Raw genomic sequence first — 17103 nt, forward strand, 5'->3', positions numbered from 1 at the left:
AGTGAAATAGAAATATAATTTCCATCCATCAGTTAGTATATCCTTGCAATTATACATCTCCTCCTTTATATTCTTTTGTCCACCCAGCCATTCTTCCAGGGTTTGTAAAGCTTGAGCTTCATAGAAGAAGCTCTTTTTGAGCTTTTGTATTTATTCTACCATTTAACTTGCAGAAAGGTATAAAAGCTGTGGAACATGGGATCTGAAAAAGCATGAAATGGACCTGAAATGTTAAGAACCATGAGTGCTTCATTGTTCAGTCGCATAGGACAGCTCCTGGTGTTTATGGGTCACACAGAGGGATGTGATCTCAGACTAATGCTGTGCCTTTATCTGTCGAGCTAGTGCCTGCAGGTGCTGTGGATTATGAGCCGATTCTCCCATATTTTGGGAGAATGGGAGAGGGTACTGATGGTACTGTGCAGAAAGACTACTTTCTCAAATAGAATAAGTTTTGTTTTTTTTTTTGAATGCTGAACTCTGTAACACAATGCAGTTCAGGTTTGTTTTGGGGTTCAAAGTATAAATGATGAAATGCAATCCAGTGTTGTTCAACAATAGGTTTAATTTAGCTATGATAACTATTCATGAATGCAATTACTAACAACATAAAATTATGTATTTAATATAATAAGAACAATAAACAAAGGATTTAAATTTAGCATTAGCATATAATAACCAAAATAAGCACAGACTACTTCTTAAATCAACAAACTCACTAAGCGAATAACACCCAACAATTACGAAACAGCTAGTAAACTACCACAAAGTTAAACAGTGCAATTAAAAACAAGTAAGAATAAAACCAATAGAAATGCTGCAATTTAAAATTCAGTATGAACTGTAAATGTTAATAAATCATGTTTATTTAAGCAGAAATTGGTAAAGAGGACAAATTAGCTTTCAACTAACTTAGATTAGCTGGCGCCAAAAAGCTGTTGTGATTAATTTACACACCCGGACCAGAATATATAAGAATAAAACCTGAACTATAAAAATAGAATGATATAGTAATATCACAGTCCAGTAGGAATATATGTGTTTATAGACCAAGGTTTGTATTGATGAATTTGTTAGGTGTAAATTGGTAAACATCGCCCATCAAAACAATTAGTTCATAAAGCAAAGCAGATATGAAGATAAAAACATTTTTAAATTGTTGTCTTTAATAATTTGCTTAATTAAAATCAACAAACTTTTGGACCATTCATTCTTGATCTAATCATCAGTCACCTCAGTGATGGATTTTATTTTAGTATTTGAGGATTACAAAATGGCGTCCTAAAACATATTAGACTCAAGATGGCGGCTTAAAATAGATATAAAGAAGCTAGCATTTTGCTATAGGAATCTCTTTGAGCTCTACATGTATTTTGAGCATCTTTACCAACAATATTTATCCGTTTTGAGTTCCAGTGCTACAGCTAAAACAGTTAAAGCTATTTTGTAGACAACCAAATCAATAATAGTCAGCTAGCGTTTAGCTCTTAGCATTAGCATTCCAGTTAACGGACGTAGTTTAGCTCTGCTTTAAGGAATATTTCATGCAGGCTAGTGATTAGACAGGAAAGGAAAAATACCAATAAAACAGAGCTACCAACTGCGCCGCTGTCCAGCCCAGCAAGGCCACTTACCTCATAAAATTACTTTTTCACACAGGGCCGAGGTAATTTGTATTCACAGTGGGTAGCTCTGTTTAGAAATGATCTGGGGGAGAGAAAAAAAAGCAAAAACAAGAAATCTGTAAGAGGGCAAATGTTTTTTTTTCCATGATGATAAATAATAACTCCAAATTGCAGGAAGACAAAAAAAAAAGGATTTTTGTCTTTGATATCCTTGTATCTTCTTCTGTTCAACTGAAGTCAGTATCAGCAGGTCAAAGCAACACGAAAAGCAAAAATTTCAAATTGGCAACAAGATCTGATTGGTTCATCATATTTGGACTAGAAAGAGAAACCAGATTAATAATTTTAACATCTACCAATTCTTTATTTCTCCTTAAAGACAAAATCCTGCTAATGTTTCTTTGTTTGTATAGAAAAAGAAAAATGCTGTTTTAGCAGCACTTAACATGACTGACGTTTTCTTATTATTTGTCTTGCAGGGAAGAAATTTGTTCTTTTGTTCGGTGATAAATTAATTCATTTCTCACTTACTAAAAGCATAATCAAATCAAAACCTCTCAAATGGTCCACCCATCCATCCATCCATTTACTGTTCACCCTTGTCCCTAATGGGGTCGGGAGGGTTGCTGGTGCCTATCCCCAGCTACGTTCCGGGCGAGAGGCGGGGTACACCCCGGACAGGTCGCCAGTCTGTCGCAGGGCTCTCAAATGGTCTATAAAAGTAAATTGGGTCTCTGGCGCTGACAGATAGCTGTAGTCAGTTTACACTGAAAGCTAGAGACGCTTCTAGCTTTATGAACTGGCTGCAATAAATGGACTGGAAACTTAATTTTGTGCTTACAGTGTTTCTGCACAGAAACTAAAGTGTCAGTCACAGAAATGAATTAATTAGCAAAGCAGTAATGGATTTTTTTCCCTCCCAGGTTCAGATGAGGTGTGCAGTCCGTCTTATCTCTGCTTTTGAGTAATTGTTTAATTTCTCTGCCCATAAAATGTAATAAAATAAATTATGAAACTCATTAAACCTTACGCCCCAAGATGACGTTTTGAAACTGCTAATTTTCTTAAATTAATTGTGCATAAATTATTCTTATATAGTTCCCTGAACTATTATGACAATAATAGTTGTCATAATAATGGACATATTTTAAAACCATTATATACTGCTGTATTATTTATTGTACAGCAAATGATGTTTGAATTAGTTTGTGTTGTTTTTCAGTATCTCAATACATTTGATTCTTGTTGAAGTTTGTTTACAATAAAATTTTAAAAAAGAACTTATTTTATTTCTTACATAAAGTGATATATTTTGATTGTTTATTTATTTTTTAATTCTAATAATTATGGCTTACAGTTAATAAAACCCAAAGCTTTGCTTCTCAGGAAATTTCTCCTTTATAATCATGTAAAATTCAGAAATTTGAGCCACGAAAAGCTGCTGAAACAAGCTAAAGAAACCAACAGTTCAGAAAGATGAATCCAAGCATTTTATTGAAAAGTTGAGTGGAAGGAAAAAGTATTTTAGAAAAATGTGGGCACTCTATGTGTTCTTTGCAACTCTGCACCACTAGAGGCTAACTACATGCATCCCATGCTGCATTGATGCTAACAAGTGTTAATATCTCTTATAAACAATTTATTGGTCTTATGTAACATACATTTTTTTGTGAGAAATCTGAGTTTTTTGGCTTCATTTGGTGTATTCAAAATGAACAAAAATCTTTTTAAATAACAAAATGAATCTATAGCACTTTTTGAACTGAAATGGATCAAATTTGCAATGAAATTCATCCTTTCCTGACTTCAGTCTAATTTCACTGTAGTGTTGTGAAATAATACAGCACGTCCACAATTGAAAACTTCAGCTTGAACTCGTTCTCCTCAAATGTTTGGTGTGATGTTTGATCTTCAAAGGATTGACGTGCAACACCTTTGATATGCAGATAGCTTCCTGCTCCGCTGCTGTCTTTTTCCATGTAATTAGACCAGCAGTAAAACCAGCCTCTGTTGTTGCTGGGAGGTGTCGGTAAACAAGGCAATTTTCTGCCGATGTGTAAGATTTTTTAAATTCTGATTCAGGAAAATGTCATGTTATATTTACTCTCCTGTCTGAAGGGACTGATGCATGTTTTCTTCTTAACTTGCGGCTCTGCAAGCAGAGAAAATTAAGAGTAAGGGCTGGGAGTGAAGGAAGGAAGCGTGAGGTCTGTGTGAAGCAGAAAGACCTTTGTCTACATCTCCAGAATATCGATAACACGTTTTATTGCCCCTGTGAGATTCAGTGAAAATCTGCCCTTGGAAATCCTTTAGTGGAGCAAAGATGAAAGCTTTTATGAGATCCAGACTGGCTGCCGGTCCTCAGTCCTTATTAGATGCAGCAATTTCTTTATCTCAGCCTCCTGCCTTCATCACACACCTGTCCAGTTTCACAATTCAGCGAGAGACTCGTGTCAAAGACATCTGAGCTAAATCTGGAGCAAAGATATATTCCCCAAATCCCCACCTTGCTCCTTTGTGTCTTTGCTAGGGAACAACTTCGTAATATTACTTTTTACAATTAATTATTGGAAAATAATGTGCTTCTTTTTCCTTTAGCAGATAAATGGCAGCCCTTTCTATGTCCTGCATTTTTTTTATTTTCCACCTCTACCATTAATGTTTATCTCATCAAAATGACTCCTGGCTCTTGCTTGGAAATGGGGAACATTATAAAGGAATAAAAGAAGCATAAAAGAAGAGAACATTGTGATATGGAGTCACCTTGCAGGGTTCATTTGAGACTATTTTTTCTTCTGTTTTTGGAAAAGAAAGGAGCCATTACTCATTCCCTGAAGGCTCTAGCTGATATGTCTCAAAGGTGGCTTATTGTAGTCAATCACTTGTGCTACACGTCTAAAATTTGATGTGCTGCACAGGCTGTACTAAGGCACTTTAATCAGGTGGAGACAGACTCTCTGTACCTTATTAACAGCAGGATGCTCTGCTGGAGAAAGCCAATTTTGCGCATTTTTGGTTTTCAGAATTGAAAATCATTCTTATGCAAGGTGGGTATTAAAAAGTGAACGAATATTTATAAGCATTTCATCAGTCTTCCTAAAAGCCGTCCTGCAAGGGGTTTCAGTCTTCATGCAGCCGTTGTGACAGCATTTTGTGAAGTACAGTATTTTCTCCTGCAGCAAAACACACTACTGACATGATGCTGCCACTTTTCTGGGATGATGTTTGTATTCTTACAAGCTCTTATTTTTGTTTCATAATTTCTTTCTTCTGAAAACGTGTAATTCTTGTACTCAAAACTTCTGCTCTCTTTAAAATATTCACTATGCTCTCTCAAACATTTCTCCTCACACTCAAAACTTGTCTCTGCTCAGATCAAATCTCTGCTAGTTTGCAAATCATTTTCTGTTTGCACTTGGAACAGAAAAGTACCGTCGCCTAGTAACCTCTCAGCCAATAGAATGAAAGTGTTGTACTGGGTGCGCTTGTTTCCTTCTAGTGGGCGTGCCTGTATGGCTACTATCAATTGTACCAACCTGCACTAGAAACTAGACCAACATACTTGGTAAGATTTTGTGTTTTTTGCAGTAATAGGTAGCCACTCTGTTACCTTCTCTACTAGGATTTATACTACTTAGTTTTTTTGTCTTTTCATATATTGCTTTCACAAATGAATGATGCTCCTTCATGCATCTTAAAACTTCAAACGATACAGATAATTACTAAATTACTTTTAATTCAAAAATAAATAATAAAATCCTGCCTTTGCCTACTCAAATGTACCCACTTTTTCACCTGACTATGAAACTATAATGGATTGCAGCCTCGGTTCACCATGGAGGCAAATGTTTCCTGCTAGTACCTCCTAGAACCCCAGAAATATGTGGCTTACATTGTTCTGGGAATTCAGATTGACCCTTTGACCTGCTGGTAACCTGTACAGGTTGTATGTCGCCTCTCCCTCATTAGGTTGCCAGGCCTCACATTAAACTATTATAGAGATTTAATGGAAGTCACGTTTTTCTAAAGCATTTTTCTAGACAACAAGCGATCTTTAGCCCTACAGAAAGAAAAACATTCTAATATATATTAAATATGGAACAATACCTTTATAAGAATGGTGAAACCAAGGCTATGGCAGAAGTTTTAGGGATTTGTAGCTTATATTTTCTTGTACTTGAGAGCATTAGATTGATAAGAAGTACTCTAAATGTCATGGATTATTTTATTTTCCTTCTTTTTTGTTGCTTTTCAAGTCTGTTTATATATATACTGTATATATAAAATAATAAATAAAATTAGCACAGAACTGGATGGTTTATTTGTCTGTCTTTTTACTAAATTAGCAATTGGAGCATGGCAACTTGAAACAGGATTTTAACCAAGCATATAATTGCTAATAATGAGCCTAGTTTTACTGCATAGCAACATTACACACACAATGCCTCGTCTGATTTTAATCTCCAATGTTTGCCTCACTTTGGAAATAAGTCCAGAAATAAATCCTTAATCTCTTAATATGATTTATTCCATTAGTGTGCAGAAATACTAATGGTAAATTACCACTACAATAAATGTCATTATGTTGCAAACATTCTCTTTGTCTTACTGGGTCATTTTATCTGAAGATTAACCCAAATAGCTCCTGAATAAGCCTATTATAATACAGAAACATTTTTTAAACTCTTTGACACTAAATAAAATAAAGCACGTGAAACAGATGATAAAAAGATTATTTTTTTCTTTTTAAAAACTGATTCTCCACCTGTTTATTTCCAGTCTGTGGATAAAGATCCACACACACACACACCCTCACACACATGAATAGCTATTGTCTCAATTATAGCCTCTGTTTCTTCGCTGCTGGTGTACAAACAGGTCATTTGCAGCAATGGAAACCAACAAAGTCAGTTGCCAAGGTGTTTTTTAGTAGGCTGGATATTTCTTTTATTTTTCTTACAGAAACACACGGTAGCTTGGCAGGAAAATTACCGCTTTCTGGCTTACAGTGGGTGTAATTCCTAACAAGGTCATTCTCTTTCTCTTTTTTGTTTAATCATTATGTAATACAGCGGACACATTTCGATTCTAATCCTTTTCTTAATAGAAACAAAAACCAAAAAGAATATATTTAGACTAGAGAAATCATTCATTAGAATTGTGTTGGTTACTTGGAGCTGCAAACAATTTCTCTTTCAGATGTTGATTGGTGCTATAGGCCTGAATTTTTTAAATATCCAGTCACTAAGGACAGATACCTGGAGCTAAAATCACTAACACAATTCACTGGGAATTGTTTTATTTACTTCTGCTTTTTTTAAATAGGGCTAGGTTAGCTTTTTCTTTAACTGCATTTTGTACTTTCTCAGGTTATTTTTGTCAAAATATGTTGATCTAAGTCATGTTTATGAGGCAAAAACAAAACATCTGTGCTTTGTATCTAAATCAAAATCACACATTTAACTATTTACAACTGTTGATTTTTTTATAATTATGGATTAATTGTTAACTTGAGCATGCAGACTCAGAAAAGGTTATTTTCTGAAAGAACAACAGAGTTAGAGCAGAAATTTGGCCAAAACTATATATAAAAAAAATATGTACAGCTATGGAAAAATTAAGGGACCACTTGAAATGATTAGTTTCTCTGATTGTAAAAGAATGCGGTGTTATTGGATTTTAAACAATATGTGTTTATTTTTTTATTTAAAAAAGGAATTACTTTTTAATTTTTTGGCTAATTTTGTATAGAAATGGCTAAAGTGGTTGAATGAAACACCTGCAGCATGTGCCGATTTTTTAAATCCAATTTGTTGTCTGAATAATCTATAGAAAAATCTGTCACTAAAATAATTATATATTTAATTGAATCACAAATAAACTAAGTGTCATTTGTGGATTTGCAAAATGAGCCTCAGGAATCTTTAAATCTTTCAGTAAACACCTAAAACAACAAAAAGTGGCAGTATTGTTGCTGAAATAACCTCCATCGACTCCCTTCTGACCTTCTGTTGACTTCTTCTAGCCATCGCCTGTTAGCTCCTCTCTGAGCCTTAGGCTATTAGCTGGTGTTCCCCTTGTTCCATCTGAAGGAGGGAGAGAGATTTTCAGAGAGGAAGATAAAGCTGCGGAGACAGAGTCGGATTTGTTGTGGCTTCCTCTGGTCTGACAGCTCACACTCCCTCCAGGAATGAGATTTGCATTCCCTCCATTCCCTTTTCTGTTTGTGTTCCCAGTAAATTGTCTTACATCTCGGCTTATGGCCTCGATTTATTGGGAAACGCATTCTTTTTATTGCGCTGCTGTTTCTCCACCCTTGTTAATGAAGGGAGATGGGAAGTAGGAGCTTTCTTCAGCTGTGCAGGTGTCGCACAGAAAAGGCCCCACAGCTCTGAAACGTCTCATAATGAGCCGCCTCAGTGTGAAGAGACGGAGAGAAGAAACGCACCGTCTGATAGGGCGACGGAGGGTGATCGAGGTTAGATATTGTCTTTTGTGAGTGCGAAGGAGATGGAGGAGACGTTGAAGGATTGGGTGATGCTCAGGTTACAGAAGGATGCACGAGGAAGAGGAGGGTGAGGGAGACAGAGATGTAAGGCAACAAATGAGACCAATAAAACACATGGGCAGCTTCCTCCGGGGAGTCACGGATCCTTGTTTTCCTGACAGAGGAACATAAGCCTGTCTGGGTGATTACTTACACTCCGTGGCTCAGTCTTTCCGCTGCAGTTTTACTCTTCTTCTCTTTTTTTTTTACCCATAACAACGCTCACTTAAAGAAACAATGCTCTGCTCGTCGCAGTCTCTGCTGATGGACAGGGACCTTCCTTTTGAGAATAACAGTAAAGGAGAATCAAGCTCAAACCTGCGTAAGCAAGTTGTTAGGGCATCAAAATTCACATTGCATCATGTGCACATTTACATAGCTGCGAGCTGGAGCTGTCTTTTTGTTTTTAGACCAGAGACAGAAACCTTAAGAAGCCTCTTTAACTTATGCAGCACCACAGACAGCTCCATCTCCTTCTCTGGCTCCCCCAGCTGCACATCGAGCTGCCAAACAAGTCAGAACAACAGAACAAAGCGAGGAAACTAAGTAAAGAAAAAAAACAACCAGTGTGGTCACTTACCCAGGGAACTGCTCAGACATACACCGGGGAGAGTTTGTGGCTGCAGGGGAGCAGCGTGTTCAGAGAGAATAAACTGAGAAAGTCCTCAACAGAATAAACTGCAGTTGGTCTTCACAACACGTCCAAACCATCTGTTCTTTAGCACATCGATTCATTTATCCATCTTTCAATCTATTGATGATCAGTCTTATCTTTTTGATCCATCAATTCATTTATCCATTCATTAATTCATCAAACCAGTGTCTCTTCTGCCTTGGTCTTGATGGACCTCGAGATGTTTCTGAAAAAGTAGCGATCGGTTCTTCTAGTTACATTTTGGTCAGTCACTGCGACTCTTTGCAGAAGTCGATGCATAAATGGCCTCAACTTCTGTTTTCACACCTGATCGTCTGGGATTTTGTACGATTGGAGACCAAAGTTCATTTTCCACTGTGTCAAACGATCCAAGCCCTTTGAAAAACTTGTCCCACCCCCTCACCTGTGGGGGCGCTGCACCAAAACCTCTGAAGACGTCACCAAGGGCAACTTCCTTTTCTTCATGAAATGTAAGCTAAAACGGAGTGCCGTCAGATTTTAGCAGTTGTACGATTTCTCTTTTGTCTTTGGTAAAAAGACAACAAGAAGACATTTCTCCCATTAGTGACAGACTAACACATTTGTTTTGGTTATATTTACCCAGCATGTTCTGTATTATAGTCCACTTCCTGCTTTTGAAGGGGTCTCTAGGTTGCTTGGTGTTCACATCCATTCGAACTGAACCAGCGTTCACTTCAACAACCGAGCCCTCGATTCAGAGTTCAATCACACATTCACGCTTCCCCAAATGAACCAGTCTTTCTAATTAAACCAACTAAAGTTCAATTAAAGAGAACTAAACAGGGCTTGTGTGAATGCAGCCTCATTTTTAAGACGGGAAGCAGAGGTTTTACTCTTCATCTTATGTCTAATGTTGATCTCAGATTCTCAGGAAAGAACCTGCCTGTAGTTGTGGTTCTTGAGTTTCAGTTCTGTTCCTTATCTTGTGGCCATATTCGAGTGTTAGAAACTAGATGGTCCAGGAAATCTTTGCCTTTCTGCACTGAACTCGGTGTTTGCGCCTCACTTTCCCTGACAGCTTCACTCAGCGAATGTTGAAGCTGTATTACCCAAAATCCCAACACAGAACAGGAGGGATATGAGGCACATGTTGTTTAAAATCAAACTTGTTGTGTCTGGGATTGTTTTTAATTGCTTTTGGGGTTCGGATGACATAATTGCCATGCTGGCTGCCTGGCGCTAATTGAAGGTTTGCCTCCGATGTCGGTAAACCTCCAGGTTAATGAGCAAAACTGTAATTATCTTGTAAGTCGGCACTGAGGTCGAACTCTATCAAGCACGTTGACACAAAAACACGCTCATCCGGTCGTTCCACTCTTAAGCAGTAAACGTAGAAAAATGTTTCTATGTTTACTAACCTGGATTTAATCTTCTTGCTTCTGGTAGAAGGAGTTCGCCAGCAGCTTATTTCTACCCCAGTGCCATCAAACTCTGAGGGATTTGGGCGCCTCTTTTTATTTGGCATCAGAAAAGCAGAGACGTGAAATATTTAAGTAAATATGTACAGCTGGAAGGATAAAAGTGTCAGAGAACATCTTTAAGGTCTATAAGGGATTTATTCTGAGCTCTTATTTAAAATAACTTTACAACAAGGTTTAAGTTTCTTTGCAATGTTCATGACAATATTTCTGTTAAGTCATCAACTTAAATCAGTTATGAAGCAGCCTCTCGAGTGTTTCTGTAAGTGTGTTCTCAGGGACAACATAAAAAGAAGAATATGACGAGATTCTTGCACTGCCTTTAGTCAATTTACAAGGAAAGAGTTTTCTCACTTTTTGCTTCAAGTCTTTCATTTTTCACAGCTTTTATTTCATCATTTTAACATTTAAAAGAGAATATTTGCACTGCCTATTTTACATCTTGTTCATAAAACTTTAGCTCACTTAATACAACTTTAAATACTGATTCTAAAACTGCATGTGTTGCTATAAGGTGGAATTAAATTAAAGCTAATATTCATTTATTTAATCTGAAACATTTTTGTGCATAAATAATATCGACATAGAGAAAGAGAAAACAGAATCATGTATTTTCAATCACTTTGTGTAAACTAAATCCTAATACAATACAGGTGGGGGAAGAGACAGCATCTCTACAATTTTATTAAAAAGGAATTTTTTAAATTAAACTCTGACATTATTACATTTTTTGTTCCTTATATCTCTCCTCTCTTATTTTAATCCTTTATCATCTTTATCAGATGCTCATACGTTTTGTTGCTGCTTATCTAAAAGGTGCTTCAGATATTATTGGCTGTATGGAAATTAAATTTAGCATCCAAATTAAGCAAAGTAAATCTAAATAATATTGGAGCATGATCATTGTCCGTTAGTGACTCATGTATAAAAACAAATCTTCTATTTTACAGTATTTATTCTGCTCTGTATGACTGCAGTTGTTCCCTTACAGTACAGATGGCGTAGAGTTGAACTTCTTCCTGATTTTTCTCCATTTCTCTGAGTGATACATTTTAAAGTGAATACTTTATTGTTAGTTAACACTGTAACCACTTAATAATCACAATAATCAATCATAAGTACATTGATAAGAATGTTTAGTATTTAAGAGCAAAATAAACATTTGTTTTACCTCTGTTGTACATGAGATCCTCTTGGTGCAGTGACATTGTGAAAAAAATACCGATGTTACCAATGTTGCTGGTATTTATGCCAAATAATTGAAGAAAAAAATTAAAAGTTAGTGCTTTTAAAGCGTCAATGTGATGTATAAATACCATTGTTTGTTCAAAAATAAACTGATATTAGTAGGGCTAAATTAGTCAGGATATTTGCTTGGATAGCTAACCTGTATAACAGATATTCAACTTTAGTTAACTGTTATGATGGGTGATTCTCCTTTAGCATGTTTTCCAATAATATAAGATATTTTACTGATTAAGATATTAAACTGATATTTCTACTCTTTTTTTCTTTTAGATTGTATTGACAGGACAGTAAATTGACAGGAAATAGGTTGGAGAAAGAAGGATAAGACATGTGGGAAATGGTCCAAAACTCAGGATGACAATACATCCAAGGACTACAGCCTCTGCACATTTTCACTATTTCTCTTCTTTTTTCTTAGAAATATAAGGTCAATAAATTGAATCAGGTGTATTTTGAAGCCGGGATGATTCAGATTCACGTTAGAAATAAGTGGCCTTGCAATCAGTGAAGCATTTATCAGAAAATAATCTATAAAAATATTATTTCTGGTAGCAGATTTTGCAGAAATGTGGGAAGTTTTTAGACTCTTCCACATTGCACAAAGACGTTTTGCAGATTAATTAGACAACCCAGATTGAAGGGTAACATTTTATTTTTGCCGTGTGGAGTGTTATCTGGGAATCTTCCTTTGGTGTACCTTCACTGACGAGTTTTTTCTCTTTTTGTTCTGGCAGACATAAACATGGCGGGCGAGCCCAAGCCTTACAGGCCCAAAGGCGGCTCTAAGCGGCCGCTCTCAGCTGTTTACAGGTACGACTCGTCCTCCTTTCAACATTCAGCGAGTTCATTCACCACTGTCATGAATATTAACCTGCTCTCGCATCCAGCTGCTACTGCTGATGTAAATCTGCTGTAATCTTTAAAATATGAGGATTTCTTATTATGCTTCCCTCCTTCCCCTCGTTTGAACCTTGCATTTCCAATTAACGGCATGATTTTTGCATTTCTGAGGCCTGACTTCAGTTTATACAGCAAAAGCAGTGAAAGCTCAGAGGAATTAATGTTGTGTGAGCTTCATTAAGCATGACCCCGATTTTCTGCCCAGTGCGCGTTTCATTTCATGGAAGAACCCTGACTGCATGTTTACTGGCATCTAACGTGACAAAGGTCCATATTTGTTTCATATTCAAAGGGACGCTCATGTTTCCTGATACTTTTCCTAAAGTTAACAGTCCAACCAATTGACTCCTGCTTTTATTGCTAGTTTGTTTCATTACACGTCTTATTTAACTAATTTATCAGCTTGTGTAGTGTTGCCATGGACCCTCATTTGCATTTTGTTGCTTAAGAGAAGGATGTGAAATGGTAATTATAGACCACAAGTGAGAGAGATTTCTCCAAAATGAAACGCCATAAATCCCAATTTAAATTCCTGCATGAGAAAATGGACTGTTTTATTTTCATTCTTTTTCCATTTCAGGCGTCATCCACATTTTTCATGTCCTGTTTCTCTACTCCTGGAGTTTTTTTAACAGAAACAAACTGTTGCATGGTACATATTAATAAAACAGAATGACATTAAAAAGTTAGTCCAATGTTCTAGCTCAAAATGTCAAAATGTTTTTCTAACCTTATTGAAATTACAGAAAATACACAAACAGCAAAAACAAACAAAGAAATCTATTACAACTTTAAGTAAAATTTAATAAAAAAGCAATTTCTGGTAAGGAAATTGGCAACAATTACTCAGGTGAATGTGAGTCAAACATAATTTCTCATGTAGTTTGATTTCCTTCTGAGATGAGAAGACCTGACTGAGGCTTTTAGTAGCAGGTAAAGGATTGAAAGATTTCCCCAAAGAATATAAAAATATCCATTCCATTGTATGGAAAATAAAAGCGTACATGCCGAGATCCGGCTATTCAAATAAGTTCCCCTCAATAGCAGTCCACAAGATGAAAAAAGAAGTCTCCATAAACCTTAGAATAGCCTCACTGAACCTATTTCATGTTGATGTTAAAGCCGCAGTATGTAACTTTTATAAACAATTTATTTTTCCATATTTGTTCAAACTGTCACCATGTTAAGAGACAGATAATCTGTAAAAAAGAAAATGCAGTTTACCATCTCCTCCCTGTGCTGCTTTTGTCATCTGCAGAACCAGGAGGTAGGTCTTAGCGCTGTCAATAATGCTCATGTATGCGCTGGTCAATGTGCTAGTAACGTACCGTTACAGAAAAACAGTTTATCCGCTGTCATCTGTGAAAATGCTAACTACCCTGAGCATTCACAGCAGTCTGCAGTGTGGAGAATCAGCTGAAGTGTAGCGGTGACAGTTTTAACAAATATGCATAAAACATATTTTTTATAAAAGTCTCATAAAGTGCATGGCCTGAAAGCTAGCTTTCAACTCAGGTAAGCAACAAGGAAACCATGAAGGTTTTTTGTTTTACCTGTGATGTAAAATCTCTTCATATGTGAACATTTCTCAGTATACAGCTGAATATTTAAGAGTGCGAAGAAAACATTTTTATAGGACAGAATGTGTTACACACAGTGTTTTTGTTCTCAGTGCGATAATTATGGTTTACAGCAAATGAAAACAAAGCAGCTGATCTTACAGACAATAAGAGAGTGTTTCTCTATGTCTCTTCTGTTTCTCTTGTAGTGGTTACGAGTTTGATTACGAATACTACAGGGATGATTTCTACAGCAGGTATGCGTCATCCGTTTTTATATCTTAAGATTGTTATTACTTCGAGCCAATCCAGTCTCAGTTAATGTTGCTGGAAGGTAAAACTGAAATACAGTGAAAGGAAGTATTTATAATCCTTAACATTTGTCATATTTTATCGCATTACAACTACAAACTTTGGTGTGTTTTATTGAGATTTTATGTGATTGACCAAGACAAGTTGTCAAATCTTACAAGTGCAAGGAGGTTTTACTGAGCCTACAATTAAGTCTTATGGGATAAATTTCTACCAGTTTTATACATCCAGAGACTGATTTGTTTTCTCTTTTCTTGTGAAAAAGCTTGAGCTTAGTCAGACCGGATGGAGCGTCTCAGAGTATCAGTTTTCAAGTCAAGTCCACATATTTTCAGTTCGATCTAGACTTTGACAGGACAATTCCCATGTATTTAGCTCAATCTGTCTTCCCATTGCCTCAGGTTTCTCTGTCAATGCTAAAGGCTAGCATTCCCACAGCATGATGTAATGAAAATGTGTGTGTTTGTTTGTCTTTGTACTGTTCCTCCCTCAATGTTTATGCCCAGAGTTTAATCAAACTCCAGTTTGTTTGGGGAGGTGTGAACGCGCAATCGAACTCTGATTAGCCTAAAATCGGAGTTTTCTGTTCGTTGGAACTGAACTCTGGTACAGTTTGAATGCCAAGGAGACTGCGGACTATAGTGCAGGGCATTCTGGGTAAATACAACCAAAACAAACGTGTAAGTCTAACGCTCAAAGTCTTTTGCCAAAAACAAAAGAGAAATCCAATAAATACTCAAATTTGGCGCTAATCCATTTTTGTTTCCATTTTATGAAGAAGGACACTGTGCTCCATGTCTTCTTCTGTGGTTTTCATGTCATTTCCTTCAGTGGTTCTTGATGCAGCACCCCCACAGGCCAGGAGGGTAAACGGATAGTTTGACAGTGCAGCATGAAAGTGAACCAAATGAAAATGTAACAAATGTTGTAATTTTGGCAAATCTTTGAGGCCTTTACTGAACCCTTTTTATTTTGTGTGGGGACCAGCAATTGGAAAATCATCTTTTTTGCAGCCGGCTGATTAAAATTCTGCGTCTAGCCAAATACAGTCACTTGAAAACAGAAACTGTCAACTTCTCAAAATGGTTGGACATGTGAGCGCCTGACTTAAACACGTTGATGAAGGAATGTTTTGTTATCACTCATTTATGCAGCGGCAGCAATCAGAGCGCTTATCTGTGGAGGCTCTTTCCATTTTCTAAATGTCAGCCGTGTTGAGGTTGAGCTGCGACAGCATTTGTAACTGAGAACAATCAAAGATGCCCTCATTTCACATTTAGCACCCTCTTCTTTTCATCCTCGTCATATCCAGAGGATCTGTGGAGTGGGAAACTCATCCTTTCAATGGTCTTGGAAACTCGAAACGGAAGATATTGGTAGATTTAATCGGTAATTTCTGCCCTTTGTTTCCCTTTGCTGTCTGAAAAACAGAACAGAGAGTAAATCTATCTTGAAATACAATACTGGGAAAAAGAAAGAGTTGACTTTAAAAAGAGCTGATGTGAGATTAACCATAGAAACTCTTTTTAGCTCTAATAAATGCGCAGACTCTCAACATGATAGAGCCTCTTGTGATTTACAGAAAAAGTATAAGTGTAATAATATAGGTTTTTCTTTCTCTCAAGGCTTTTCGATTACCACGGCAGAGTGGCCCCCCCACCCAGAGCTGTGATCCCTCTGAAACGCTCCAGGGTCCTCGCTCCTTCCTCTCGCCGTGGGAAGACTTCCTTCCCTGTCAAAACATCCTCCTCTTCTTCCTCTTCATCCTCCAGACCTCCAACATCATCCTCCTCCTCAGGTGTCAAATGTGCGTTCAACAAGACTTTTCTACTCTTTTTTTTTTTTTGCACCAATTACACTTACGATTTTTGCAAGCTGTGCTCCTGCAGTTCAGGACAAGCTGAACCAAAACGCAGAGCCGACTCGTCGTCTTTCCACATCTGGATCTAATTTGCTTCCCTAATTAACTCGATAGGCATTAAAACATGCTCGGTGTAATTAAAGCGAGATTGAGAACATCTCTGTGGGTCAGCTGTGCTTTCCCAAACATTAGTCTCTATCTATCTAGTAATTGTTTGTTTCACAGTTGGCAGTCTCGGCCGGTGTTATCAGCGTTAGCAGCTTGGTGAGTTCTGTCACGAGGACTCTGCTGCAGCTGGTATTACAGCCACGATAGAGGGAAAAAAGCCAATCTCCTGTCCTCTCTTTTTGGGGAAAAAGTCAATAAACTCTCGGCTGTGTCTAAGCTGAACTTCTGTATATTGGGGAGACTAATTTTCCTGTGCCAAGACCATGAAAAGTTCTGGTTTGTATTGACTTTGACTAAGATAGAATACATTTACTATATCTAATCTGTCTGCTGGCAGGTTAACCTGTTATAGATGCACAATAAATAATTCACCTTAGGAAAACAAAGCAAAAAAACAAAACAAAATAATATCTGTTCAACTATATTTGTGCTTTAGGTGCCTTTCCACTGCAGGAAGCTGGGCCAAATCTCACAAATGAAGGAATAATCTATTAACCACTCTGAAGTAAAAGTTTTATCACAATATTTTATAGTGCTATTGTGATAAAAACAACAATGAGAAGTGTTTATTCCTTTTATTTAGGGAAATATATGGCTGCGACAAACAAATAATTCTCTTGGGATTCAGTTCCTTTAGATCAGTTCCTTTCAAATAACATCCAAAGAGACTCACTTTATTTTTTTAATTCATATATTTTTAAGAAGCTACTCTTAAATAACTAATTTTATGTCTTTCTAGCAAATGTTACAGTTGCAAAGTATCAAATTTGTTGGGCTAATTTACACTAG

General features: G+C 36.8%; 1 protein-coding gene across 5 annotated transcripts in view; it reads left to right on the plus strand.

The window, feature by feature from the left end:
- The window catches only part of LOC114137037 (RNA-binding Raly-like protein), a 113586-nt gene that overhangs the window by 83082 nt on the left and 13401 nt on the right, over positions 1-17103 (plus strand). For 4 of the 5 annotated variants that reach the window (XM_028005528.1, XM_028005529.1, XM_028005530.1 and 1 more), the window contains 3 exons: positions 12249-12324; positions 14183-14230; positions 15911-16092. In XM_028005528.1, coding sequence (XP_027861329.1) covers positions 12249-12324; positions 14183-14230; positions 15911-16092 — 306 coding nt within the window. The remainder of the gene's footprint in view (positions 1-12248; positions 12325-14182; positions 14231-15910; positions 16093-17103) is intronic. The other variant, XM_028005532.1, reaches the window with a different exon arrangement.

The sequence above is a fragment of the Xiphophorus couchianus genome, chromosome 21 (assembly GCF_001444195.1).
Source record: "Xiphophorus couchianus chromosome 21, X_couchianus-1.0, whole genome shotgun sequence".
NCBI lineage: Eukaryota > Metazoa > Chordata > Actinopteri > Cyprinodontiformes > Poeciliidae > Xiphophorus > Xiphophorus couchianus.